The following is a 27,131-nucleotide window of genomic DNA, read 5'->3' as shown; positions in this document are numbered from 1 at the left end:
TATGCTCCTTCCACTGAGGAGGGCCTGTAGGCCACCACCTGTCCCCACTGTGCCTGCACACACTCAGACACTGAGGCCTGACAGGTGACATTCTGCAGCTGTCTGTCTGCCTAATAGGGTTCAGCTGTTGTAAAAATGGGGACAAGCGTGACCAAGTCTTGGCCTCACAAAATATATCTCCATGAAAATGAACAATAATGTATGTATCGTATTATAACTCTTAAATGCAGATAGAACACTATATACCATGTCCTCTATTCCACTGAAACTGTCAGACTAATGTTAAAGCTTACGTGGCCATCAGTGCTCTTAACTTTATTTCCATATTGAAGTTCCAATTTGCCTGGAATTCAAAAGGATTCTAAACAGGTGGAACAGGGGAAAGAGGAGTTCCCAGGATCCTCTCTGACTGGTCACGTCGCAGATTTTGCAGCCTCATTTGTTCCTGCCTGGTTGCTATCCACACACACACACACACACACACACACACACACACACACACACACACACACACACACACACACACACACACACACACACACACACACACACACACACACACACACACACACACACACACAGCTAACCTTTGGCTGCTCTTCCTGACTGACCACAGCAGGGAACGTCATGTAGGAACCAATCAACCAATCAACTATCTGATAGGATTCAACACCATGAATGAAGTCAAAGCCCCATTAAAAAGGCTTTCTGTATACAGTATAGTGTACTTCATTATGTAGATGTGTGTTAATAGAACTGAAGCGTGGATGTTTATCATCAGGATATGGTAAACATGATACAGTATGTATTTTACATTGGTCAACTGATATGTTTTGATGAAATACTCAGTGGAGAGTTGTAGCTGTCAGAGAGACTTGTGGCTGCAAGTTGGCAGACCAACGACCCTTCTAGGAAGGGTTGAGAGATCAGACTACGTCCCAAATGGCACCCTATTCCCTATGTAGTGCACTATTTTTAACCAGGGACCGATATAGGGACTACTGTAGGGTGCCATTTTGGATGCACACATCAGGGGATAGTAATCAGCAAGATTCAGAATCTCTCAAGAGAGGGGGATAATGTAATCAGCAAGATTCAGAATCTCTCAAGAGAGGGGGATAATGTAATCAGCAAGATTCAGAATCTCTCAAGAGAGGGGGATAATGTAATCAGCAAGATTCAGAATCTCTCAAGAGAGGGGGATAATGTAATCAGCAAGATTCAGAATCTCTCAAGAGAGGGGGATAATGTAATCAGCAAGATTCAGAATCTCTCAAGAGAGGGGGATAATGTAATCAGCAAGACTCAGAATCTCTCAAGAGAGGGGGATAATGTAATCAGCAAGATTCAGAATCTCTCAAGAGAGGGGGATAATGTAATCAGCAAGACTCAGAATCTCTCAAGAGAGGGGGATAATGTAATCAGCAAGATTCAGAATCTCTCAAGAGAGGGGGATAATGTAATCAGCAAGATTCAGAATCTCTCAAGAGAGGGGGATAATGTAATCAGCAAGACTCAGAATCTCTCAAGAGAGGGGGATAATGTAATCAGCAAGATTCAGAATCTCTCAAGAGAGGGGGATAATGTAATCAGCAAGATTCAGAATCTCTCAAGAGAGGGGGATAATGTAATCAGCAAGACTCAGAATCTCTCAAGAGAGGGGGATAATGTAATCAGCAAGATTCAGAATCTCTCAAGAGAGGGGGATAATGTAATCAGCAAGATTCAGAATCTCTCAAGAGAGGGGGATAATGTAATCAGCAAGATTCAGAATCTCTCAAGAGAGGGGGATAATGTAATCAGCAAGACTCAGAATCTCTCAAGAGAGGGGGATAATGTAATCAGCAAGATTCAGAATCTCTCAAGAGAGGGGGATAATGTAATCAGCAAGACTCAGAATCTCTCAAGAGAGGGGGATAATGTAATCAGCAAGATTCAGAATCTCTCAAGAGAGGGGGATAATGTAATCAGCAAGACTCAGAATCTCTCAAGAGAGGGGGATAATGTAATCAGCAAGATTCAGAATCTCTCAAGAGAGGGGGATAATGTAATCAGCAAGACTCAGAATCTCTCAAGAGAGGGGGATAATGTAATCAGCAAGATTCAGAATCTCTCAAGAGAGGGGGATAATGTAATCAGCAAGACTCAGAATCTCTCAAGAGAGGGGGATAATGTAATCAGCAAGACTCAGAATCTCTCAAGAGAGGGGGATAATGTAATCAGCAAGACTCAGAATCTCTCCAGTTTGAGAGTTAATGTTTAGACTAGAGGACACCAACCAAGATTTGTTCTTCTTCAGATGATCAAGTGAAGTAATAATACAAGTTGTCTAGTTCAGCTTCCTCTTCCTGGTTTTAGTTTGTTTTGATTTGTCAGGCCAATCATATATCACCTAAACAGCAGTGTCATGAACAACATGGGAATGTAGCACCATGGACAGCAACCAAACTGGCAAACTAAGACATTCAAATTCCACATAGAGATGAACTAGACACTGACTCACCTGAATTCATTTTAGTTCCATTTAGAATTGAGTCTTAGAATAAAGTTTGAAGAGAACCATTTTGGAAGAGACTTCAGTCCACCGTTGTTCAGACCTGACACACGTAGACAGAGATGATCTGATGGTTAAGAGCAGAGTAGTGTCTCTTACAGTTCGTACATTCTTTGGAAGTGAATGTATTTTCCCACTTGTCCCCATCTTCAGCTGTCCAAACTCTATAACATTGTCTGCTTCCTAAATGGCCCCCTATTCCCTATACAGTGCACTACTTTGGACCAGGGCTCATAGGGTTCTGGTCTAAAGTAGTACACTATATAGGGAATAGGGTGTCATTTGGGACGCAGCCTCTGACTGGATCAGTGCACGGCTGTTTCCCTCTAAAGAGTCTCTCACCCTGACTGTGTGCTTCACATGTCATTGGACCTCAGCTATGTACATTGTATGGCCCACCTACCCTGTAACTCCAATACGTTCCCATGATAAGGCAAGGCAAGGTTTCTTCTAACCTACCCTGTAAATCCAATACATTCCCCATGATAAGGCAAGGCAAGGTTTCTTCTAACCTACCCTGTAACTCCAATACGTTCCCATGATAAGGCAAGGCAAGGTTTCTTCTAACCTACCCTGTAACTCCAATACGTTCCCATGATAAGGCAAGGCAAGGTTTCTTCTAACCTACCCTGTAACTCCAATACGTTCCCATGATAAGGCAAGGTTTCTTCCAACCTACCCTGTAACTCCAATACGTTCCCATGATAAGGCAAGGCAAGGTTTCTTCTAACCTACCCTGTAACTCCAATACGTTCCCATGATAAGGCAAGGCAAGGTTTCTTCTAACCTACCCTGTAACTCCAATACGTTCCCATGATAAGGCAAGGCAAGGTTTCTTCTAACCTACCCTGTAACTCCAATACGTTCCCATGATAAGGCAAGGTTTCTTCTAACCTACCCTGTAACTCCAATACGTTCCCATGATAAGGCAAGGCAAGGTTTCTTCTAACCTACCCTGTGACTCCAATACGTTCCCATGATAAGGCAAGGTTTCTTCTAACCTACCCTGTGCCTCCAATACGTTCCCATGATAAGGCAAGGTTTTTTCTAACCTACCCTGTAACTCCAATACGGTCCCATGATAAGGCAAGGCAAGGTTTCTTCTAACCTACCCTGTAACTCCAATACATTCCCCATGATAAGGCAAGGTTTCTTCTAACCTACCCTGTAACTCCAATACGTTCCCATGATAAGGCAAGGCAAGGTTTCTTCTAACCTACCCTGTAACTCCAATACGTTCCCATGATAAGGCAAGGCAAGGTTTCTTCTAACCTACCCTGTAACTCCAATACGTTCCCATGATAAGGCAAGGCAAGGTTTCTTCTAACCTACCCTGTAACTCCAATACGTTCCCATGATAAGGCAAGGCAAGGTTTCTTCTAACCTACCCTGTAACTCCAATACGTTCCCATGATAAGGCAAGGTTTCTTCTAACCTACCCTGTAACTCCAATACGTTCCCATGATAAGGCAAGGCAAGGTTTCTTCTAACCTACCCTGTGACTCCAATACGTTCCCATGATAAGGCAAGGTTTCTTCTAACCTACCCTGTGCCTCCAATACGTTCCCATGATAAGGCAAGGTTTTTTCTAACCTACCCTGTAACTCCAATACGGTCCCATGATAAGGCAAGGCAAGGTTTCTTCTAACCTACCCTGTAACTCCAATACATTCCCCATGATAAGGCAAGGTTTCTTCTAACCTACCCTGTAACTCCAATACGTTCCCATGATAAGGCAAGGCAAGGTTTCTTCTAACCTACCCTGTAACTCCAATACGTTCCCATGATAAGGCAAGGTTTCTTCTAACCTACCCTGTAACTCCAATACGTTCCCATGATAAGGCAAGGCAAGGTTTCTTCTAACCTACCCTGTAACTCCAATACGTTCCCATGATAAGGCAAGGCAAGGTTTCTTCTAACCTACCCTGTAACTCCAATACGTTCCCATGATAAGGCAAGGCAAGGTTTCTTCTAACCTACCCTGTAACTCCAATACGTTCCCATGATAAGGCAAGGCAAGGTTTCTTCTAACCTACCCTGTAACTCCAATACGTTCCCATGATAAGGCAAGGCAAGGTTTCTTCTAACCTACCCTGTAACTCCAATACGTTCCCCATGATAAGGCAAGGTTTCTTCTAACCTACCCTGTAACTCCAATACGTCCCCATGATAAGGCAAGGCAAGGTTTCTTCTAACCTACCCTGTAACTCCAATACGTTCCCATGATAAGGCAAGGCAAGGTTTGTTCTAACCTACCCTGTAACTCCAATACGTTCCCATGATAAGGCAAGGTTTCTTCTAACCTACCCTGTAACTCCAATACGTCCCCATGATAAGGCAAGGCAAGGTTTCTTCTAACCTACCCTGTAACTCCAATACGTTCCCATGATAAGGCAAGGTTTCTTCTAACCTACCCTGTGACTCCAATACGTTCCCATGATAAGGCAAGGCAAGGTTTCTTCTAACCTACCCTGTGACTCCAATACGTTCCCATGATAAGGCAAGGCAAGGTTTCTTCTAACCTACCCTGTAACTCCAATACGTTCCCATGATAAGGCAAGGTTTCTTCTAACCTACCCTGTAACTCCAATACGTTCCCCATGATAAGGCAAGGCAAGGTTTCTTCTAACCTACCCTGTAACTCCAATACGTTCCCCATGATAAGGCAAGGCAAGGTTTCTTCTAACCTACCCTGTAACTCCAATACGTTCCCATGATAAGGCAAGGCAAGGTTTCTTCTAACCTACCCTGTAACTCCAATACGTTCCCCATGATAAGGCAAGGTTTCTTCTAACCTACCCTGTAACTCCAATACGTTCCCCATGATAAGGCAAGGCAAGGTTTCTTCTAACCTACCCTGTAACTCCAATACGTTCCCCATGATAAGGCAAGGTTTCTTCTAACCTACCCTGTAACTCCAATACGTTCCCATGATAAGGCAAGGCAAGGTTTCTTCTAACCTACCCTGTAACTCCAATACGTCCCCATGATAAGGCAAGGTTTCTTCTAACCTACCCTGTAACTCCAATACGTTCCCCATGATAAGGCAAGGCAAGGTTTCTTCTAACCTACCCTGTAACTCCAATACGTTCCCATGATAAGGCAAGGCAAGGTTTCTTCTAACCTACCCTGTAACTCCAATACGTCCCCATGATAAGGCAAGGTTTCTTCTAACCTACCCTGTAACTCCAATACGTCCCCATGATAAGGCAAGGTTTCTTCTAACCTACCCTGTGACTCCAATACGTCCCCATGATAAGGCAAGGCAAGGTTTCTTCTAACCTACCCTGTAACTCCAATACGTCCCCATGATAAGGCAAGGTTTCTTCTAACCTACCCTGTAACTCCAATACGTTCCCATGATAAGGCAAGGCAAGGTTTCTTCTAACCTACCCTGTAACTCCAATACGTTCCCATGATAAGGCAAGGCAAGGTTTCTTCTAACCTACCCTGTAACTCCAATACGTTCCCATGATAAGGCAAGGCAAGGTTTCTTCTAACCTACCCTGTAACTCCAATACGTTCCCCATGATAAGGCAAGGTTTCTTCTAACCTACCCTGTAACTCCAATACGTTCCCATGATAAGGCAAGGCAAGGTTTCTTCTAACCTACCCTGTAACTCCAATACGTTCCCATGATAAGGCAAGGCAAGGTTTCTTCTAACCTACCCTGTGACTCCAATACGTTCCCATGATAAGGCAAGGTTTCTTCTAACCTACCCTGTGACTCCAATACGTTCCCATGATAAGGCAAGGTTTCTTCTAACCTACCCTGTGACTCCAATACGTTCCCATGATAAGGCAAGGTTTCTTCTAACCTACCCTGTAACTCCAATACGTCCCCATGATAAGGCAAGGCAAGGTTTCTTCTAACCTACCCTGTAACTCCAATACGTTCCCATGATAAGGCAAGGTTTCTTCTAACCTACCCTGTAACTCCAATACGTTCCCATGATAAGGCAAGGCAAGGTTTCTTCTAACCTACCCTGTGACTCCAATACGTTCCCCATGATAAGGCAAGGTTTCTTCTAACCTACCCTGTAACTCCAATACGTTCCCATGATAAGGCAAGGCAAGGTTTCTTCTAACCTACCCTGTAACTCCAATACGTTCCCATGATAAGGCAAGGCAAGGTTTCTTCTAACCTACCCTGTAACTCCAATACGTTCCCCATGATAAGGCAAGGCAAGGTTTCTTCTAACCTACCCTGTAACTCCAATACGTTCCCCATGATAAGGCAAGGCAAGGTTTCTTCTAACCTACCCTGTAACTCCAATACGTTCCCATGATAAGGCAAGGCAAGGTTTCTTCTAACCTACCCTGTAACTCCAATACGTTCCCCATGATAAGGCAAGGTTTCTTCTAACCTACCCTGTAACTCCAATACGTTCCCCATGATAAGGCAAGGCAAGGTTTCTTCTAACCTACCCTGTAACTCCAATACGTTCCCCATGATAAGGCAAGGTTTCTTCTAACCTACCCTGTAACTCCAATACGTTCCCATGATAAGGCAAGGCAAGGTTTCTTCTAACCTACCCTGTAACTCCAATACGTCCCCATGATAAGGCAAGGTTTCTTCTAACCTACCCTGTAACTCCAATACGTTCCCCATGATAAGGCAAGGCAAGGTTTCTTCTAACCTACCCTGTAACTCCAATACGTTCCCATGATAAGGCAAGGCAAGGTTTCTTCTAACCTACCCTGTAACTCCAATACGTCCCCATGATAAGGCAAGGTTTCTTCTAACCTACCCTGTAACTCCAATACGTCCCCATGATAAGGCAAGGTTTCTTCTAACCTACCCTGTAACTCCAATACGTTCCCATGATAAGGCAAGGCAAGGTTTCTTCTAACCTACCCTGTGACTCCAATACGTCCCCATGATAAGGCAAGGCAAGGTTTCTTCTAACCTACCCTGTAACTCCAATACGTCCCCATGATAAGGCAAGGCAAGGTTTCTTCTAAATAAGAGATCAGGCTGATGAGGTGTTGAATGTGTTGGACAGAAAGATGTGCACCAGCAGGTCAGACTTGGTTGATGTACAGTGAACTGCTTTCTGTCAGTTGTGTAATTATGTAAAAACTACAATACGAATATAAGTAGCTAAAAGGCTGTTTATTTAATCTAATTAAATGAATGATTGTATTTGCAGAACAACACATTTGAAAAGGCAAGATAAATAGAATATTGTACTGGAATCTCTGAGAGACTTGGTAGTTTATGTCCAGTGATATTCACAGTATTCTTCTTTAAAAGATATAGCGTGTGTTAACATATTCCTTTGTAAGAAACAGTTCAAGTATAAAAAGTTCCCAACATTGTAAAACAGTCAATCTCACAAAGTTAATAACAAACTCTTAGCTATGGAAATAAAATGTAAAAAACAATGTTTTTAAGGATAGAGAGTATTATAATGTATATCTAATAGTTTATACTGTAAAGTTTCTCTATCGTTGTCCGAACACATTACAAAGAGAAAGATATCTACAAAATAACAAGAAAATAGGTTGTATAGATAAAGAAAAGGTTTCCTTCATGCCGTTATATTTAGGTTTTATAAAAGTCCTAATTATCATTGTAGCTATAGTACATACCTGACAATAACAATGTGAATATCTCAGCAGAACATACCTCTAATATAACATGAACACATTATTTATTCAATACAGTCCTACTCCCTGACTCTTATCTAAAGGGTGCAAATCTGTCTTTTCTAATTAAAAGATACCTAAATATTTTCCAAATACCAATATTTTAAGGCACATTAGGAAAAACATTCTATAATATAAAAGCTCCACATTCCGCTCTGTTGCTCTGTGTGTGTGTGTGTGTGTGTGTGTGTGTGTGTGTGTGTGTGTGTGTGTGTGTGTGTGTGTGTGTGTGTGTGTGTGTGTGTGTGTGTGTGTGTGTGTGTGTGTGTGTGTGTGGTAGCTGGTGCTCCAACAATGAACATAGAGAGAGGAGCAGCTTCTATAGACAGGAAAAGCTGCAGCTTCAGGCCAGTAGCTGTTCTCTTCTGTCCTGCCCTCACTGGATCTGATCTGACCCTCATAGGAACACAGGACAGACAGCTAACATCACTCCTCTACGTCACTGTTCTGCATAGGTTCAAACATTATTATAGTAACATTATTATATACAGTTGAAGTTGGAAGTTTACATACACCTTAGCCAAATACATTTAAACTCAGTTTTTCACAATTCCTGACATTTAATCCAAGTAAAAATTCCCTGTTTTAGGTCAGTTAGGATCACCATGTTATTTTAAGAATGTGAAATGTCAGAAAAATAGCAGAGAGAATGATTTATTTCAGCTTTTATTTCTTTCATCGCATTCCCAGTTGGTCAGAAGTTTACATACACTCAATTAGTATTTGGTAGCATTGCCTTTAAATTGTTTAACTTGGGTCAAACGTTTCAGGTAGCTTTCCAAAAGCTTCCCACAATAAGTTGGGTGAATTTTGGCCCATTCCTCGTGACAGAGCTGGTGTAACTGAGTCAGGTTTGTAGGCCTCCTTGCTCGCACACGCTTTTTCAGTTCTGCCCACAAATTATCTATGGGATTGAGGTCAGGGCTTTGTGATGGCCACTCCAATACCTTGACTTTGTTGTCCTTAAGCCATTTTGCCACAACTTTGGAAGTATGCTTGGGGTCATTGTCTATTTGGAAGACCCATTTGCAACCAAGCTTTATCTTCCTGACTGATGTCTTGAGATGTTGCTTCAATATATCTACGTAATTTTCCATCCTCATGATGCCATTTAGTTTGTGAAGTGCACCAGTCCCTCCTGCAGCAAAACACCCCCACAACATGATGCTGCCACCCCGTGCTTCACGGTTGGGATGGTGTTCTTCGGGTTGCAAGTCTCCCCCTTTTTCCTCCAAACATAACGATGGTCATTATGGCCAAACAGTTCTATTTTTATTTCATCAGTCCAGAGGACATTTTTCCAAAAAGTACAATCTTGTCCCCATGTGCAGTTGCAAACCGTAGTCTGGCTTTTTTATGGTGGTTTTGGAGCAGTGGCTTCTTCCTTGCTGAGCGGCCTTTCAGGTTATGTCGATATAGGAGTTGTTTTACTGTGGATATAGATACTTTTGTACCTGTTTCCTCCAGCATCTTCACAAGGTCCTTTGCTGTTGTTCTGGGATTGATTTGCACTTTTCGCACCAAAGTACGTTCATCTCTAGGAGACAGAACGCGTCTCCTTCCTGAGCGGTATGACGGCTGCGTGGTCCCATGGTGTTTATACTTGCGTACTATTGTTTGTACAGATGAACGTGGTACCTTCAGGCCTTTGGAAGGTTGAGGTGTACAATTATTTTTTCTGAGGTCTTGGCTGATTTCTTTAGATTTTCCCATGATGTCAAGCAAAGAGGCAGTGAGTTTGAAGGTAGGCCTTGAAATACATCCACAGGTACACCTCCAATGACTCAAATTATGTCAATTAGCCTATCAGAAGCTTCTAAAGCCATGACATCCTTTTCTGGAATTTTCCAGGCTGTTTAAAGGTACAGTCAACTTAGTGTATGTGAACTATTGACCCACTGGAATTGTGATACAGTGAATTATAAGTGTAATAATCTGTCTGTAAACAATTGTTGGAACAATTACTTGTGTCATGCACAAAGTAGATGTCCTAACCAACTTGCCAAAACTATGGTTTGCTACAAGAACTTAGTGGAGTGGTTGAAACAGAGTTTTAATGACTCCAACCTAAGTGTATGTAAACTTCTGACTTCAACTGTATATATATATTTGTAGAAGACATATTTCACAAAATATCTTTTACAAGTTCAAATTGCATAGTTCAAAATGCAGGTCTAAAAGTATTAAAGGTGAAAAGTGACCAATAGTGTTTTTGGTTTGACCATCTTGTTTATGAAATTTGAGGGGAAAATACCTGATTAGACTTCAGTGCACTTGTGAAAGTTGTACAAAATCACACATTTAATCTACTTAAAATTATTAACTTAAACTTAAAGGTTGGTTATGAGGTCATATCTTAAATACTAATTCTAGATATTTGTCCTGATGAATAAATATTAAATATTTCTGATATAATGACAACAACAAAAAACAATACTTTAGTGATGACAACACTGATGATATTTGAATAACGAAGTAACTATTCTCTTTAGTTATGAGATGATTCTCTTCAGTTATGAGATGATTCTCTTCAGTTATGAGATGATTCTCTTCAGGCTCTTTTGGTAGCAGCGCTGCATGTTCTAAAGCCAAGGGTTGATGACCCCCACTCCACTCTTCATCCCCCCCTCCTCACACTCTCCCCCCACCTCTGTTATCCAGATGATTCTCTTCAGTTATGAGATGATTCTCTTCAGGCTCTTTTGGTAGCAGCGCTGCATGTTCTAAAGCCAAGGATTGATGACCCCCACTCCACTCTTCATCCCCCCCTCCTCACACTCTCCCCCCACCTCTGTTATCCAGGCTCAGTAATAGTAGTAGTTGTGGTCAGTTACTGCATGCGGTCTGCCTGAAGCTGCTGAGGCTGGTACTGGGCGAAGGCTGCAGCTGCAGCGGCTGCTCCTGGGGTGGCTGCGGCTCCTAGGGGCTGCTGGACCGCATAACCATACCCTGCTGCAGCCATGTAGCCCGCAGGGGCCGGGGAGGCTGCGTACGGGTACTGCTCGTAGGCAGCGGCGGCCGCGGCGCTGGCAGCTGCGGCTGAGTACTGGGCGTAGGCTGCTCCGGTGTAGTCGAGATACGGGGAGGAGGCGGCAGAGGCGGTGGCGGCGGGCGACTGCATGCTGTGAGGGATGACCATGGTGCTTGGCTGCATAAAGGCCTGGGGGTAGACGTAGTGGGCTGGGATCCTGCAGGACAAAGATGTCAAAGGTCAGAGGACAGACAGAGCCACTCAGCAATCTGGGACACACACTGAAACCGAGCTCAGGAACACAGGAAAGCAGGCGTCACAAAGACAAAACAACGTCAACCCAGTCCTCATTTCATTAACACAGCAACACCACCCAATGGAACCCTGGGTAAAAAAAGAGAAGGTTTCAAGCCAAAAGGAAAGCAGAACAGCTCTGTCTGAAGCTCAGGAATCATCATGAAACCAGAGCAGCTCTGTCTGAAGCTCAGGAATCATCATGAAACCAGAGCAGCTCTGTCTGAAGCTCAGGAATCATCATGAAACCAGAGCAGCTCTGCCTGAAGCTCAGGAATCATCATGAAACGAGAGCAGCTCTGTCTGAAGCTCAGGAATCAACATGAAACCAGAGCAGCTCTGTCTGAAGCTCAGGAATCATCATGAAACCAGAGCAGCTCTGTCTGAAGCTCAGGAATCATCATGAAACCAGAGCAGCTCTGTCTGAAGCTCAGGAATCATCATGAAACCAGAGCAGCTCTGCCTGAAGCTCAGGAATCATCATGAAACGAGAGCAGCTCTGTCTGAAGCTCAGGAATCAACATGAAACCAGAGCAGCTCTGTCTGAAGCTCAGGAATCATCATGAAACCAGAGCAGCTCTGTCTGAAGATCAGGAATCATCATGAAACCAGAGCAGCTCTGTCTGAAGCTCAGGAATCATCATGAAACCAGACAGCTCTGCCTGAAGCTCAGGAATCATCATGAAACCAGAGCAGCTCTGTCTGAAGCTCAGAAATCATCATGAAACCAGAGCAGCTCTGTCTGAAGCTCAGGAATCATCATGAAACCAGAGCAGCTCTGCCTGAAGCTCAGGAATCATCATGAAACCAGAAAGCTCTGTCTGAAGCTCAGGAATCATCATGAAACCAGAGCAGCTCTGCCTGAAGCTCAGGAATCATCATGAAACCAGACAGCTCTGTCTGAAGCTCAGGAATCATCATGAAACCAGACAGCTCTGTCTGAAGCTCAGGAATCATCATGAAACCAGAGCAGCTCTGTCTGAAGCTCAGGAATCATCATGAAACCAGACAGCTCTGTCTGAAGCTCAGGAATCATCATGAAACCAGAGCAGCTCTGCCTGAAGCTCAGGAATCATCATGAAACCAGAGCAGCTCTGTCTGAAGCTCAGGAATCATCATGAAACCAGAGCAGCTCTGACTGAAGCTCAGGAATCATCATGAAACCAGAGCAGCTCTGCCTGAAGCTCAGGAATCATCATGAAACCAGACAGCTCTGTCTGAAGCTCAGGAATCATCATGAAACCAGAGCAGCTCTGACTGAAGCTCAGGAATCATCATGAAACCAGAGCAGCTCTGACTGAAGCTCAGGAATCATCATGAAACCAGACAGCTCTGCCTGAAGCTCAGGAATCATCATGAAACCAGACAGCTCTGCCTGAAGCTCAGGAATCATCATGAAACCAGACAGCTCTTCCTGAAGCTCAGGAATCATCATGAAACCAGACAGCTCTGCCTGAAGCTCAGGAATCATCATGAAACCAGACAGCTCTTCCTGAAGCTCAGGAATCATCATGAAACCAGACAGCTCTGCCTGAAGCTCAGGAATCATCATGAAACCAGACAGCTCTGTCTGAAGCTCAGGAATCATCATGAAACCAGAGCAGCTCTGACTGAAGCTCAGGAATCATCATGAAACCAGAGCAGCTCTGCCTGAAGCTCAGGAATCATCATGAAACCAGACAGCTCTGTCTGAAGCTCAGGAATCATCATGAAACCAGAGCAGCTCTGACTGAAGCTCAGGAATCATCATGAAACCAGAGCAGCTCTGACTGAAGCTCAGGAATCATCATGAAACCAGACAGCTCTGCCTGAAGCTCAGGAATCATCATGAAACCAGACAGCTCTGTCTGAAGCTCAGGAATCATCATGAAACCAGAGCAGCTCTGACTGAAGCTCAGGAATCATCATGAAACCAGAGCAGCTCTGCCTGAAGCTCAGGAATCATCATGAAACCAGACAGCTCTGTCTGAAGCTCAGGAATCATCATGAAACCAGAGCAGCTCTGACTGAAGCTCAGGAATCATCATGAAACCAGAGCAGCTCTGACTGAAGCTCAGGAATCATCATGAAACCAGACAGCTCTGCCTGAAGCTCAGGAATCATCATGAAACCAGACAGCTCTGCCTGAAGCTCAGGAATCATCATGAAACCAGACAGCTCTTCCTGAAGCTCAGGAATCATCATGAAACCAGACAGCTCTGCCTGAAGCTCAGGAATCATCATGAAACCAGACAGCTCTGTCTGAAGCTCAGGAATAATCATGAAACCAGACAGCTCTGCCTGAAGCTCAGGAATCATCATGAAACCAGACAGCTCTGCCTGAAGTTCAGGAATCATCATGAAACCAGACAGCTCTGCCTGAAGCTCAGGAATCATCATGAAACCAGACAGCTCTGCCTGAAGCTCAGGAATCATCATGAAACCAGACAGCTCTGTCTGAAGCTCAGGAATCATCATGAAACCAGACAGCTCTGTCTGAAGCTCAGGAATCATCATGAAACCAGAGCAGCTCTGTCTGAAGCTCAGGAATCATCATGAAACCAGACAGCTCTGTCTGAAGTTCAGGAATAATCATGAAACCAGACAGCTCTGCCTGAAGCTCAGGAATCATCATGAAACCAGAGCAGCTCTGTCTGAAGCTCAGGAATCATCATGAAACCAGAGCAGCTCTGTCTGAAGCTCAGGAATCATCATGAAACCAGAGCATCTCTGACTGAAGCTCAGGAATCATCATGAAACCAGAGCAGCTCTGCCTGAAGCTCAGGAATCATCATGAAACCAGACAGCTCTGTCTGAAGCTCAGGAATCATCATGAAACCAGAGCAGCTCTGACTGAAGCTCAGGAATCATCATGAAACCAGAGCAGCTCTGACTGAAGCTCAGGAATCATCATGAAACCAGACAGCTCTGCCTGAAGCTCAGGAATCATCATGAAACCAGACAGCTCTGCCTGAAGCTCAGGAATCATCATGAAACCAGACAGCTCTTCCTGAAGCTCAGGAATCATCATGAAACCAGACAGCTCTGCCTGAAGCTCAGGAATCATCATGAAACCAGACAGCTCTGTCTGAAGCTCAGGAATCATCATGAAACCAGACAGCTCTGCCTGAAGCTCAGGAATCATCATGAAACCAGACAGCTCTGTCTGAAGCTCAGGAATCATCATGAAACCAGACAGCTCTGTCTGAAGCTCAGGAATCATCATGAAACCAGACAGCTCTGCCTGAAGCTCAGGAATCATCATGAAACCAGACAGCTCTGTCTGAAGCTCAGGAATCATCATGAAACCAGACAGCTCTGTCTGAAGCTCAGGAATCATCATGAAACCAGACAGCTCTGTCTGAAGCTCAGGAATCATCATGAAACCAGAGCAGCTCTGTCTGAAGCTCAGGAATCATCATGAAACCAGACAGCTCTGTCTGAAGCTCAGGAATCATCATGAAACCAGAGCAGCTCTGTCTGAAGCTCAGGAATCATCATGAAACCAGAGCAGCTCTGCCTGAAGCCCAGGAATCATCATGAAACCAGAGCAGCTCTGTCTGAAGCTCAGGAATCATCATGAAACCAGACAGCTCTGTCTGAAGCTCAGGAATCATCATGAAACCAGACAGCTCTGTCTGAAGCTCAGGAATCATCATGAAACCAGAGCAGCTCTGTCTGAAGCTCAGGAATCATCATGAAACCAGACAGCTCTGTCTGAAGCTCAGGAATCATCATGAAACCAGACAGCTCTGTCTGAAGCTCAGGAATCATCATGAAACCAGACAGCTCTGTCTGAAGCTCAGGAATCATCATGAAACCAGACAGCTCTGTCTGAAGCTCAGGAATCATCATGAAACCAGACAGCTCTGTCTGAAGCTCAGGAATCATCATGAAACCAGAGCAGCTCTGTCTGAAGCTCAGGAATCCTCATGAAACCAGACAGCTCTGTCTGAAGCTCAGGAATCATCATGAAACCAGAGCAGCTCTGTCTGAAGCTCAGGAATCATCATGAAACCAGAGCAGCTCTGCCTGAAGCCCAGGAATCATCATGAAACCAGAGCAGCTCTGTCTGAAGCTCAGGAATCATCATGAAACCAGACAGCTCTGTCTGAAGCTCAGGAATCATCATGAAACCAGACAGCTCTGTCTGAAGCTCAGGAATCATCATGAAACCAGAGCAGCTCTGTCTGAAGCTCAGGAATCATCATGAAACCAGACAGCTCTGTCTGAAGCTCAGGAATCATCATGAAACCAGACAGCTCTGTCTGAAGCTCAGGAATCATCATGAAACCAGACAGCTCTGTCTGAAGCTCAGGAATCATCATGAAACCAGACAGCTCTGTCTGAAGCTCAGGAATCATCATGAAACCAGACAGCTCTGCCTGAAGCTCAGGAATCATCATGAAACCAGACAGGTCTGTCTGAAGCTCAGGAATCATCATGAAACCAGACAGCTCTGTCTGAAGCTCAGGAATCATCATGAAACCAGACAGCTCTGTCTGAAGCTCAGGAATCATCATGAAACCAGACAGCTCTGTCTGAAGCTCAGGAATCATCATGAAACCAGAGCAGCTCTGTCTGAAGCTCAGGAATCATCATGAAACCAGAGCAGCTCTGTCTGAAGCTCAGGAATCCTCATCCTTTAATTAGGCATTAGAGAAGACAGACCGGCCAGCCCTCTGTGTCTGAACGAGGGTTCTCTCACAATGCCAGCTGATCGCACAGCACCACAACACATCAAGAAAGAACTGCAACTCAACTTATCCCAGTCAACATACAATCAGTCCAACACCACACACCACATGCCCACACACGGTAAGTCCTCAAACGCAGATAAACAGTCCACTAAAATGACAGAAGCCTCACAAAAGAAAATGAAAACGTGGCAGCATGTGGCAGAGAGACAGACGGAGTATGAAGGTTCACACTTCAACATTTTCTATTATTAAATGACATACTTTAGTTTTGTAATATTATTGTTGTAAATATTTTTGTAAAATGACTCTCTGTCCTGCTATGAGTACTAGTGAATAGAGCTTGGATAAGTGCTATTGTGTGAGTACGGCGACCAGTAACATTATGAACAATCCATCCTATAGTGAATAGTGGTGTACATTCATTTCTAATGAATCCAGGTGTATTGTTGAACTCCAGACCCTATGGTTGACTAGATATAAATATGTTTATTATTGGAAGAGCACGATGGGGAGAGAGAGAGAGACAGAGAGAGACAGAGAGAGACAGAGAGAGAAAGAGAGAGAGACAGAGGGAGAGAGAGAGAGACAGAGAGAGAGAGAGAGAGACAGAGAGAGACAGACAGACAGAGAGAGAGACAGAGAGACAGAGACAGAGAGAGACAGAGAGAGAAAGAGAGAGAGACAGAGGGAGAGAGAGAGAGACAGAGAGACAGAGAGGGAGACAGACAGACATAGAGAGACAGAGAGACAGAGAGACAGAGGGAGAGAGAGAGAGAGAGAGAGAGACAGACATAGAGAGACAGAGAGACAGAGAGACAGACAGACAGACAGACATAGAGAGACAGAGAGAGAGACAGACAGACATAGAGAGACAGAGAGACAGAGAGAGAGACAGACAGACATAGAGAGACAGAGAGAGACAGACAGACATAGAGAGACAGAGAGACAGAGAGAGAGGGTATAAATGGAGTGATCCAAGCCTGTGTATCTGGGCAGATTTGGCCCTATTTCCACTCTGAGCGTCAGTCACCTCCAGCAAACAGAGACCAGGTGTTAAAACTGTCCTAAGATGTGTCATACACACACACACGCACACACACATATGCACGCACGCACACACACATACACACATACGCACACGCACACACGTCTGGGAGAGTGACAGGAGAGGCTGGAGGCTATTTTTTCTCCTCTTGTCATCACTAAAGGACAAGCTGAGCTCCTCTCTCTCCTACAGCAGCACATGGCATGACCTCCTTCAACTCTGGAGGATAACTATTCCCTTCCTCTGTCTTCTCTCTCTCCTACAGCAGCACATGGCATGACCTCCTTCAACTCTGGAGGATAACCATTCCCTTCCTCTGTCTTCTCTGTCTTCTCTCTCTTCTCTCTCTCCTACAGCAGCACATGGCATGACCTCCTTCAACTCTGGAGGATAACTATTCCCTTCCTCTGTCTTCTCTCTCTCCTACAGCAGCACATGGCATGACCTCCTTCAACTCTGGAGGATAACTATTCCCTTCCTCTGTCTTCTCTGTCTTCTCTGTCTTCTCTCTCTCCTACAGCAGCACATGGCATGACCTCCTTCAACTCTGGAGGATAACTATTCCCTTCCTCTGTCTTCTCTCTCTCCTACAGCAGCACATGGCATGACCTCCTTCAACTCTGGAGGATAACTATTCCCTTCCTCTGTCTTCTCTGTCTTCTCTCTCTTCTCTGTCTTCTCTCTCTCCTACAGCAGCACATGGCATGACCTCCTTCAACTCTGGAGAATAACTATTCCCTTCCTCTATCTTCTCTCTCTCCTACAGCAGCACATGGCATGACCTCCTTCAACTCTGGAGGATAACTATTCCCTTCCTCTGTCTTCTCTGTCTTCTCTCTCTCCTACAGCAGCACATGGCATGACCTCCTTCAACTCTGGAGGATAACTATTCCCTTCCTCTGTCTTCTCTGTCTTCTCTGTCTTCTCTCTCTCCTACAGCAGCACATGGCATGACCTCCTTCAACTCTGGAGGATAACTATTCCCTTCCTCTGTCTTCTCTGTCTTCTCTCTCTCCTACAGCAGCACATGGCATGACCTCCTTCAACTCTGGAGGATAACTATTCCCTTCCTCTGTCTTCTCTGTCTTCTCTGTCTTCTCTCTCTCCTACAGCAGCACATGGCATGACCTCCTTCAACTCTGGAGGATAACTATTCCCTTCCTCTGTCTTCTCTCTCTTCTCTGTCTTCTCTGTCTTCTCTCTCTTCTCTCTCTCCTACAGCAGCACATGGCATGACCTCCTTCAACTCTGGAGGATAACTATTCCCTTCCTCTGTCTTCTCTGTCTTCTCTCTCTCCTACAGCAGCACATGGCATGACCTCCTTCAACTCTGGAGGATAACTATTCCCTTCCTCTGTCTTCTCTCTCTTCTCTGTCTTCTCTCTCTTCTCTGTCTTCTCTGTCTTCTCTGTCTTCTCTTTCTCTCTCTTCTACAGCAGCACATGGCATGACCTCCTTCAACTCTGGAGGATAACTATTCCCTTCCTCTGTCTTCTCTCTCTTCTCTGTCTTCTCTATCTTCTCTCTCTTCTCTGTCTTCTCTGTCTTCTCTCTCTTCTCTGTCTTCTCTGTCTTCTTCATTACAGGCTACAGGTGGGTTGTTAAATCAGCTGTTGAGTGGTGTGGTCTAACTGTGGTAAATGTCAGAGGTCGCCCAATTCCAAATCCTCTTCATAAACTGGAGGGAGTTCATTACTTTGTAAAAGACACACTGACATTTTGGAAACCTCACTAGAGGAGTAAATGTCAATCTATGACTGTAACAGAGTCCACCTGTCTGTCTCTCTATGACTGTAACAGAGTCAACCTGTCTGTCTCTCTATGACTGTAACAGAGTCCACCTGTCTGTCTCTCTATGACTGTAACAGAGTCCACCTGTCTGTCTCTCTATGACTGTAACAGAGTCCACCTGTCTGTCTCTCTATGACTGTAACAGAGTCAACCTGTCTGTCTCTCTATGACTGTAACAGAGTCCACCTGTCTGTCTCTCTATGACTGTAACAGAGTCCACCTGTCTGTCTCTCTATGACTGTAACAGAGTCCATCTGTCTGTCTCTCTATGACTGTAACAGAGTCAACCTGTCTGTCAAACAGTTATAGAAGACACAGAGGACAGACAGAGTTGTAGAAGACACAGAGGACAGACAGAGTTGTAGAAGACACAGAGGACAGACAGAGTTGTAGAAGACACAGAGGACAGACAGAGTTGTAGAAGACACAGAGGACAGACAGTGTTGTAGAAGACACAGAGGACAGACAGAGTTGTAGAAGACACAGAGGACAGACAGAGTTGTAGAAGACACAGAGGACAGAGTTGTAGAAGACACAGAGGACAGACAGAGTTGTAGAAGACACAGAGGACAGACAGAGTTGTAGAAGACACAGAGGACAGACAGTGTTGTAGAAGACACAGAGGACAGACAGAGTTGTAGAAGACACAGAGGACAGACAGAGTTGTAGAAGACACAGAGGACAGACAGAGTTGTAGAAGACACAGAGGACAGGCAGAGCTCCTACTCCTACTGCTGCTGCTAAAACTGGTCCAATCGACATTAACCTTTCCTCTGGTTGGAGGACGACAGGGCAGGCGGCCATTTTGTGTTGAAAGTTCAGGGCTAAATAAAGGTGCTTTGTAAATCACTGAGACACATGGGTAATCCCCTAGAACAGAGGCACACAGGCCCCCGGGCTCATGTCTCAGGCAGCCCACCTGTTGTCCGCGGGCGAGCGACTGATGGAGCCAGCGAAGGCCCTGTCTACAACATCCATTATTTAGGGCACGCCGAGCCACTCTTATTTTCCAGCGGAATTTGAGAAGCCGTGTAGAACACTGTGAACAGCTGCTGCCTGACCAGTAGTCTACCACTCTGCAAACGACTTATCTGAGATCAGTTTACACTCCATGTTTACTGGCTGTATGTATGCCTTTTAAATATGCTGGATGTTTTACATGGTAAAGGTTATAACTTCTGTATCCTACTTGGATGTCTTGGTTAGTATTCATCTATGTTCCACACTACAAGCTACTTAGATTTGGTATTTGCTGTCAGTTTACACTCAGTGAGAACGAGTATCAGACCTTTGGTATTAAAACAAATGAGATATTGGGTCACCGAAGAGAGACACCAGAGTGGATCAGGATGTCCGTTTGAATAAATGAGTTTCTTTTGGAGCTGTGGGTGTTCTCAGTCATCTCAATTCCCTGTATTGTTCCAGTAGAGTGGCCTGGCTCCATTACAAATCCATCCACACTATAAACATACTGGCTCGTGTGTCCCACAGTAGTGACACCATTCTCCGATTCCATCCTTCCTCTCGCCATTATTCTCACTACTCTTTCTCTTCTCTATATGGACACATTTCTACAGTGGTTTATGGCTTCACAGTTCTAGCTAGGGTTGCAAAGCTACCAGTAATTTACAAAAGTTACTGGAATCTTCAGTAATTTTGGTAAATTAACAGAAAATCTATGGCAATCTATTGTAACTTTGGTAATTTATACTTGAATTTGTTTATTATATGTTATTCATTTGTTATATCTGTGTCCATATTGTCCATGATTTTCTAGTAAATAGACCATATGGTTGAAATAAAAATTGCCTAATTAATTTTTAAAAAGCATCTAATCAACAACGGAATTACTTTCAATTACCTCTGCAACTCTCCCAACTAGTGACTTTTATCTCACCTGCCACCAGTTTGACTCCAAAACATTGACAACAAATACATGTTGACAACAAATACATGTTGACAACAAATACATGTTGACATAGTAAAATAACTCAAATCGTTTCATGCTGAAACTCTCAATATAAACACCAATGATATTCACTAACTTGATGGTTGTATTTAACCAGCAGTGATATTCACTAACTTGATGGTTGTATTTAACCAGCAGTGATATTCACTAACTTGATGGTTGTATTTAACCAGCAGTGATATTCACTAACTTGATGGTTGTATTTAACCAGCAGTGATATTCACTAACTTGATGGTTGTATTTAACCAGCAGTGATATTCACTAACTTGATGGTTGTATTTAACCAGCAGTGATATTCACTAACTTGATGGTTTGTATTTAACCAGCAGTGATATTCACTAACTTGATGGTTGTATTTAACCAGCAGTGATATTCACTAACTTGATGGTTTGTATTTAACCAGCAGTGATATTCACTAACTTGATGGTTTGTATTTAACCAGCAGTGATATTCACTAACTTGATGGTTGTATTTAGGAGAATGTTTTACAGCTTTGTCATTCTATTTTCTGTTTTAAAATCATCTTATTTAATGATTTAATATATTTGACTTGTGATAAGGCCGGAGAGAGGACCAGAGATGATTAGACACCTGAGATAATCTGTTTTGTGACAGATTACATAAAATCCTTGAAAGATACCAATATAAACTTGGAAAGTTTACAGTAATATATACCCTGCCTTTGCAACCTTAGTTCTAGCCATCAAATATCTTTCACTGAGTTGGTTCCTGGTCTATGTCATGAGCAGGAGGGACAGAGACAGAAGAAGATGATGTGAGCTACAGAAGGAAGCAATGGGTTAATTTGAGAAAGAAAACTGAAACCACAACATCATCAGTATAGAAAACCAAAGGTAGGAAAGGATCTCCGACATGCAAGCCAAGAGTTGTTTTGTTGCGTGGGGGGTCCGGAAGGTCCAAGACAAGTCACGTAGCAACACTGGTGATCAACCCCGTCAACAACAAAACATATGAAAACGTTGTTAACTAAAGAACGGGGAAACAACACAGGCTACAGCACAATCAGTCGTTAAAAACCAAGTAAAAACCACATCAGAATCAACACCCCGTGACAAAGTTAAATCTGAAATATCCAAACTCTCAGAGTCTGCAGAAATACCCCTCATCCACCGCTCCTGACCCCCCCCCCCCCTCCCCCCCCTCCCCTCACTGCAAGTAAAGAGAAGCACGCAGTTAAGCTGAAAACCACTTCATACTGAAACAAAGGCACACACACCAATCTATGGACTATGGAAAACCGCAACAGAAAAATGAAAAGAAAAACAGCTTCCATGCATCTAATCACCATTTGAGCTTGTTTGTGTGTGTCAGAGTATAAAGGTAAGACCTTAGTGATCTGCCCAAGGCAGACTCAGTTATTCATCCTCAAACCATCATGTCCCTCCATCAGATAATGTTTCTTAACCGTAAGCCAGCCTGTCAGATCAGAGAGAGACAGACAACATTGACAACTGGTGACATAACGTTTACAGTCACAATTTGATTCAGACTTTAGAATGTAAGAATGACAGCAGAGATGCACACCACACAAGACACAGTCCCACCTCTACACTCAACAGAGAATGAATGGGCGGTGGCTTACAGTTACACCACTCTGGAGGAGGAAAACCTTACATTTTACAATCCAAGCTATTTTTTTAAAGATGAAAATCACTAGATACTGCGGGTAAGAATAGAAACGGGCACATAGATCAGTCAAAATGAGCAGCTGTGAACAAAACAGGTGGTGTTACAGTATGATATTCTACAACTAGTTTAGGGATGAAAAATTCTGGTAACTTTCCCAATGTCCCAATCTTCTAACCGGGATTTCTGGAACATCTAGAGAAAGTTAGGGTAATTCTACAACCTTCCACTAGTTGAACATTTTCTACCCTGTAAAAGAAGTTAATAATAATAAAATACAGGTTCTTGTCACATACACTGGACAGGTGCAGTGAAATACATAGTTTTAATATGACACACTTCCAACAACACAAGGAGTATCACTATGCCATAACATACCCATAAGGCCTCTGGATGAACGCTGGATGGATTTGAGGAACACCAAATGAGAAACCTAGAATAAGAACAAGATGTTTTTAACTCTACTGTTATTTTTTCAATCTAAAGCTTGAACCATACACATATTATAAATGCATTATAATTCCATTATAACAAATGTGATCAGTGCTTCCAATGTAACTCCTCAAGTACTAATAGATCATGTAAATGGTAGGGAAAAAAACACATTTTAAACATTTGGTGTCTGTAAAAATGGAGACACACTTTAATCATAACGTATCTTCATTCACACTAGCTTCACTGTTTCTGCTAGTTCCCCCCACTACAGTACACTTCATCTGAATCCCATGTTACACATCTACCATGTTACACACCTACCATGCTACACATCTACCATGTTACACATCTACCATGTTACACACCTACCATGTTACACATCTACCATGTTACACATCTACCATGTTCAACATCTACCATGCTACACATCTACCATGTTACACATCTACCATGTTACACACCTACCATGTTACACATCTACCATGTTACACATCTACCATGTTACACATCTACCATGTTACACACCTACCATGTTACACACCTACCATGTTACACATCTACCATGTTACACATCTACCATGCTACACATCTACCATGTTACACACCTACCATGCTACACATCTACCATGTTACACATCTACCATGTTACACACCTACCATGTTACACATCTACCATGCTACACATCTACCATGTTACACACCTACCATGCTACACATCTACCATGTTACACATCTACCATGTTACACACCTACCATGCTACACATCTACCATGTTACACATCTACCATGTTACACACCTACCATGTTACACATCTACCATGCTACACATCTACCATGTTACACACCTACCATGCTACACATCTACCATGTTACACACCTACCATGTTACACACCTACCATGCTACACATCTACCATGTTACACACCGTGTGTTAACACACTGTAAGCAGGTGGTTAGTTTGCTCGTTTTAGCAGCTCGTCATTGTTTGTACGCCACCTTGGTCGTCCAAGCTGTGAAATAAACGTGTGGCGCAGCCCTCCGCCAGCGCGTCCATCCCCTCACCTGGCTGCATGACCCTGGGCTTGGCCCCCAGGTAGGCCAGGTTCACATTGGCTTTCCGGCCGTCGATGATGGGGTTTGGGTCCTTGCAGGCTCGGTCCGCAGACGCCCGGTCTGCCATCGTCACCTGAGGGATGGAAAGGGAAGAATAAAAAAGAAATACATGTTTCCATTGTCTGAACTGATCAGATGTTCACTCAGTGGGGAGGCTGGCTAAAGTTGTTCATTAAACTACAATTCATTTAGAAGTATTAATCATGTCCCAATAAGAAAAGCATGAGGGAATTACAATCAGAATAAGGAAAGTGTAGAGAAAAATGTCCCTTCATTAGTTGAAGGTAAAGACATGGTTTATGAAGCACAAGTCAGCAATTCTAGGATGATTACATCACATCACCGTGGGCCTCTTGAGCCAAAGACACCCCGCCTAACCTTCAGCTGAATACTTAGCAGAATAGAATGGTTAGTCCATTCAGGAACTGTTCATGCAATGCAATTCACTGACCGTTCATAAATGGGATACAAAATGGTGTGAATCAATAAGTGACATCAGATGCATTATGGATAGGCTAATGATAGCCTTTTTCATTTAAGACATATTGGTGCTGGAAACATTTTAGATTCTACCCATAATGTCTGCATTTAACAACATGACATAAAATAATTACGCAGTCGATCGATCTATCAATCAATCAATCACAATGACATTTAAATGTACATCTATAATACTTACGAATCCATAACCTCTGGATTTGCCCGTCTGTCTGTCTGTTATAACAACAGCCTCGTCGATATCACCGAACACTTCGAAGTATTTCCTGAGACTGGAGTCCGTGGTGTGATATGGAAGACCCCCTACAAATATCTTTGTGTAGGTTGTGTCTTTCTGAGACGAGTGCATCATCATTTCTGCGGTAAGCGGTAGGCAACAATGTTTTATATAGAATGTTTTTGCAATCTCACAGAGATCAGTCAGCTCTGTGAAAGCACAGGCTATTTAGAAAGATTAATTTAAGGTAGGTTTCGTTGGAACTGAACAGACACTTGTTTGACGCGGATTTCCAGTCGTCCCCAACTTCAGTTCAGTTTGACACTGCTTAACTTAGGAGATGGTTACCACTGGTGTCTAAGTCAGCTTCAGCCAGCTGTCACGTCCAGGGGGCTGGGCCGTGAACACGCTCTCTCCCGGGCCCTCCCTCTGTGGCATACAGGGTCACAGGCACCGACCAAACATGAACAGACCTCGATCATAGGATCGCGAAACATTAGCTCATTTCAATACAGAACCCCAAATAACACGTCAGTCTGACATTGCTTTTGACTATTCCCACGTGTAAAACATTACTGTACTCTATTTGAAAAAAACGTTCATTTATTGATATCCCACTTGCCATTTACTGTAAATCTATGAAATAATCTCCTCCAATCTAAAAACACTATGTAATGAATCTGAGCTGGCGGTCCACTAATAGTTCCGGGTCAGATATCTGCATGTTGTTGATGTTGATCCACACACCGTAGCTCTGCATGATGGTGAAGTAACAGATACCACTTGGCTTGACCCTGACACACAAAACACACCTGTTGAGTCACACCACGTTATGGGGTCAACATGGACAGCTGACTGACTCCCACAACGAGGCACTAGTCTCTCACCGGCTCCAAATCATCCATTCTCCCTACTCCCTAGCCCCTACTCCCTAGCCCCTACTCCCTAGTCTCTCACTGGCTCCAAATCAACCATTCTCCCTACTCCCTAGCCCCTACTCCCTAGTCTCTCACCGGCTCCAAATCAACCATTCTCCCTACTCCCTAGCCCCTACTCCCTAGTCTCTCACCGGCTCCAAATCAACCATTCTCCCTACTCCCTAGCCCCTACTCCCTAGTCTCTCACTGGCTCCAAATCAACCATTCTCCCTACTCCCTAGCCCCTACTCCCTAGCCCCTACTCCCTAGCCCCTACTCCCTAGTCTCTCACCGGCTCCAAATCAACCATTCTCCCTACTCCCTAGCCCCTACTCCCTAGCCCCTACTCCCTAGTCTCTCACTGGCTCCAAATCAACCATTCTCCCTACTCCCTAGCCCCTACTCCCTAGTCTCTCACCGGCTCCAAATCAACCATTCTCCCTACTCCCTAGCCCCTACTCCCTAGTCTCTCACCGGCTCCAAATCAACCATTCTCCCTACTCCCTAGCCCCTACTCCCTAGTCTCTCACTGGCTCCAAATCAACCATTCTCCCTACTCCCTAGCCCCTACTCCCTAGCCCCTACTCCCTAGCCCCTACTCCCTAGTCTCTCACCGGCTCCAAATCAACCATTCTCCCTACTCCCTAGCCCCTACTCCCTAGCCCCTACTCCCTAGTCTCTCACCAGCTCCAGGTCAACCCTACTCCCTACTCCCTAGCCCCTACTCCCTAGTCTCTCACCAGCTCCAGGTCAACCCTACTCCCTACTCCCTAGCCCCTACTCCCTAGCCACTAGTCTCTCACCAGCTCCAAGTCAACCCTACTCCCTACTCCGTAGCCACTAGTCTCTCACCAGCTCCAGGTCAACCCTACTCCCTACTCCCTAGCCACTAGTCTCTCACCAGCTCCAAGTCAACCCTACTCCCTACTCCCTAGCCACTAGTCTCTCACCAGCTCCAAGTCAACCCTACTCCCTACTCCCTAGCCACTAGTCTCTCACCAGCTCCAGGTCAACCCTACTCCCTACTCCCTAGTCTCTCACCAGCTCCAAGTCAACCCTACTCCCTACTCCCTAGCCACTAGTCTCTCACCAGCTCCAAGTCAACCCTACTCCCTAGCCACTAGTCTCTCACCAGCTCCAAGTCAACCCTACTCCCTACTCCCTAGCCACTAGTCTCTCACCAGCTCCAGGTCAACCCTACTCCCTACTCCCTAGTCTCTCACCAGCTCCAAGTCAACCCTACTCCCTAGTCTCTCACCAGCTCCAAGTCAACCCTACTCCCTACTCCCTAGCCACTAGTCTCTCACCAGCTCCAAGTCAACCCTACTCCCTACTCCCTAGCCACTAGT

The 27,131-nt window shown here is 44.3% G+C and overlaps 1 protein-coding gene across 2 annotated transcripts; it reads right to left on the bottom strand.

The window, feature by feature from the left end:
* Nucleotides 1–7,655: 7,655 nt before the first annotated feature.
* Nucleotides 7,656–25,238, bottom strand: LOC106606043 (RNA-binding protein 24). 2 transcript variants are annotated; one of them, XM_045697061.2, is made up of 4 exons: nt 24,830–25,238; nt 24,034–24,223; nt 22,981–23,035; nt 7,656–11,394 (listed from the first exon to the last, which is right to left on the bottom strand). In XM_045697061.2, the coding sequence occupies exons 1-4, from the start codon at nt 25,001–25,003 to the stop codon at nt 11,037–11,039; spliced, it is 777 nt and encodes a 258-aa protein (XP_045553017.1). In that variant the 5' UTR covers nt 25,004–25,238; the 3' UTR covers nt 7,656–11,036. The 2 variants fall into 2 exon arrangements, with proteins under 2 accessions (XP_045553017.1, XP_045553020.1); XM_045697064.2 differs by having other exon boundaries at nt 24,100–24,223; nt 24,830–25,233.
* Between the last annotated feature and the right edge of the window lie 1,893 nt (nt 25,239–27,131).

This window comes from Salmo salar, chromosome 02, assembly GCF_965601325.2.
Source record: "Salmo salar chromosome 02, fSalSal1, whole genome shotgun sequence".
Classification (NCBI taxonomy): Eukaryota; Metazoa; Chordata; class Actinopteri; order Salmoniformes; family Salmonidae; genus Salmo; species Salmo salar.
The sequence above is the reverse complement of the archived record's forward strand: the minus strand, read 5'-3'. Positions and strand labels throughout refer to the sequence as shown.

What these genes read in the sequence shown, in the direction of transcription:
- LOC106606043 (XM_045697061.2), bottom strand. Translation starts at nt 25,003, where the DNA reads ATGATGATGCACTCGTCTCAGAAAGACACAACCTACACAAAGATATTT. An exon ending in AATCCAGAGGTTATGGATTC is followed by an intron (nt 24,224 to 24,829) that starts GTAAGTATTATA and finishes TCCATCCCTCAG; the next exon opens with GTGACGATGGCAGACCGGGC. An exon ending in TCACAGCTTGGACGACCAAG is followed by an intron (nt 23,036 to 24,033) that starts GTGGCGTACAAA and finishes TTCTTATTCTAG; the next exon opens with GTTTCTCATTTGGTGTTCCT.